This window comes from Lupinus angustifolius, chromosome LG01 (genome assembly GCF_001865875.1).
Source record: "Lupinus angustifolius cultivar Tanjil chromosome LG01, LupAngTanjil_v1.0, whole genome shotgun sequence".
NCBI lineage: Eukaryota > Viridiplantae > Streptophyta > Magnoliopsida > Fabales > Fabaceae > Lupinus > Lupinus angustifolius.
In genome coordinates this window covers 15,500,463-15,502,871 of record NC_032009.1, presented here as the reverse complement: position 1 = coordinate 15,502,871, position 2,409 = coordinate 15,500,463, and the positions used below count along the sequence as shown (strand labels likewise).

At 37.0% G+C, this 2,409-nt stretch overlaps 1 protein-coding gene across 1 annotated transcript in view; it reads left to right on the top strand.

Annotated features, from left to right (window-relative positions):
* The window catches only part of LOC109354244, a 2,114-nt gene extending 1,392 nt beyond the window's left edge, over nucleotides 1-722 (top strand). Inside the window, exon 4 of the mRNA XM_019596644.1 lies at nucleotides 107-722. Within this exon, the coding sequence (XP_019452189.1) occupies nucleotides 107-722 (616 nt within the window). The remainder of the gene's footprint in view (nucleotides 1-106) is intronic.

Here is a 2,409-nt window from a genome sequence, read left to right as displayed (position 1 = left end):
ATAAGTTGGCCAAGTGGAAAGGTTGTTGTCTCTCAATTATGGGTAGAGTGGAGCTTGTTAAGTCTATAATCCACAATATGCTAGTTTATAGTTTTCATATCTATAGTTGGCCTGTCAATTTGCTAAAAAGAATGGACTGTTGCATAAGGAATTTCATCTGGTCTGGAGATACTAAGGTCAAGAAGCTAGTCACAGTTGCTTGGCACAAAGACTGTTGCCCAATCAAAGAGGGTGGGCTTGGGATAAGATCAATCAAGTTGTTAAATGAGGCATCAATGGTTAAGTTGGCTTGGGAAATGAACTCCTCTTCACAAGAATGGACTAATTACTATAGGAGTAGATTTTGCAGGAATAAAGAGCCTAAGACTTCCTACATAAAGTCATCCATATGGCCCGACATAAAGAAGCATCGGCATGTCATCTTAGAAAACTCTATTTGGTTGCTGGGCAATGGGAGCAGCATAAGATATTTGGGGGATAATTGGTTGGGTAAAACCTTAGTTGACCTCCTTGGCATCCCTAATCAAATATCCTCTGCTCTCTTAGCCAAGATTCATGACTTCATTCACGACTCGGCCTGGATAATCCCATCCTGGTTGACTAGGACTCATCCTGAGGTTTGTCATCATATATTGAGAACCCCTATTCCTGCTTCTCAGCTGCCTGATAAGTTGGCCTGGCTTCACACCAGTGATGGGATTCTAACTTCAAAAGAAGCTTAAAACTTCACCAAACCTTCTCAACAACAGGACAATATGTGCATCAGTCTGTGGTCTATCTCTATTCCTCCTTCTAAGTCTTTTGTCACTTGGAGGCTTTATAAAAACAGAATGCCAACTGATGAAAATCTGAAGCTGAGGGGAATGGCTTTGCCTTCTATATGTAATCTGTGTTGGTCCAATGAGGAGTCTTCTGCTCATCTCTTCTTCAACTGTGGTTTTGCTAAGCTGATTTGGAACTGGCTAAGCACTCAATTCGGCTACTGCATAGATCATGCTTCTCTCAAGAGCATCCTGTCCATATCCTCTCAATGGAGTCCTCAATTGAAGCAGGTGATACTCTCTGCCATTGTCAACTCAATTGCTGTTATCTGGCTCTACAGAAATAAGTCTAGATTTGATAACATTTCAATCAGCTTTGCCCAAGCAATTCAGATGATCAAGTTGAATACTTCTTTCACATGCAACTTCACCAAATGTTGTGCTAAGTCCTCCTTGTTGGAATTCTCAATCCTAAGAGCTTTCCAGGTGAATGGCAAGTATAGCAAGGCTCCTACAATTACTGAGGTCAATTGGGCACTGCCCTTGATGGGTTGGGTGAAGATCAACACTGATGGTGCAGCTAAGGGATCCCCGGGGCATGCAGGGGGTGGTGATATTTTCAGGGATTGTAAGGGACAATGCTTGGGTTGCTTTGCTTCATACTTTAACATTCAAGACTCTCTTTTTGCTGAAGTTCTAGCTGCAATTATGGCTATCCAAATGGCTCACTCTAAAGGTTGGTTTCTAATTTGGTTAGAGTTTGACTCAACCTTGGGGGTGGACATTTTCAAGGGCATTAAACAAGTGCCTTGGAAACTAAGCAACCTTATGAACAAGTGCAACCGGTTAATGATGGATATGCAAGTGCAAGTGTCCCATATATTTAGAGAAGGGAATGCTTGTGCGGATAGATTGGCTAATTTTGGTGTGAATTATAGATTGAATTATTGGTGGGAATCCCCTCCTTCCTTCTTGTTGCATGATTTTCATAGAAATTTGTTGCTTCTTCCTAACTATAGGTTTAGGGGTTTGTAATGGTCTCTTTCTTCTTAATATATTTTCGGGTGTGTTGACACCTTTGTTTTAAAAATATATATATATGAACTATTTCATATAGTAAATTAAGAGATCTGACTAGAATCTGTTCATAATACTATCTCCCATCATTAGTACAGGTACATGAGGTTTAACGTTAATTTTTATAAAATACTAATTGAATATTTCTACCATGCATTATTTCTTTCATATTTGTCCATATCAAAGTGCTTAATTTTTTATTTTATTTTATTCCTGAATATATCAATATTTTATAAATCAAGAGTTGGAGTATTAATCCAGCCATCTTATTCTTATCAATTATTACATACTTTTAAATTCCTTATTTATTTGTAATTGTCCTTTATAGTTACTTTTATTTCTTGAAACAAAACGTATATAAGTAAATTCATATTTATAATATAAATAATTATGAGCATAATATCAATTGATGGTGTGAAACTTTATTCACAATCAACGTATCATTCACAATTCATTTGTATTTCTTTTATTTATGAGTCAATGATAATTGAAAATGAATCGTGAATTATGCCATGACAGTGTAAAAAACTCTTACACTATCACAACATACATTTTTTCCTCAATAATTATT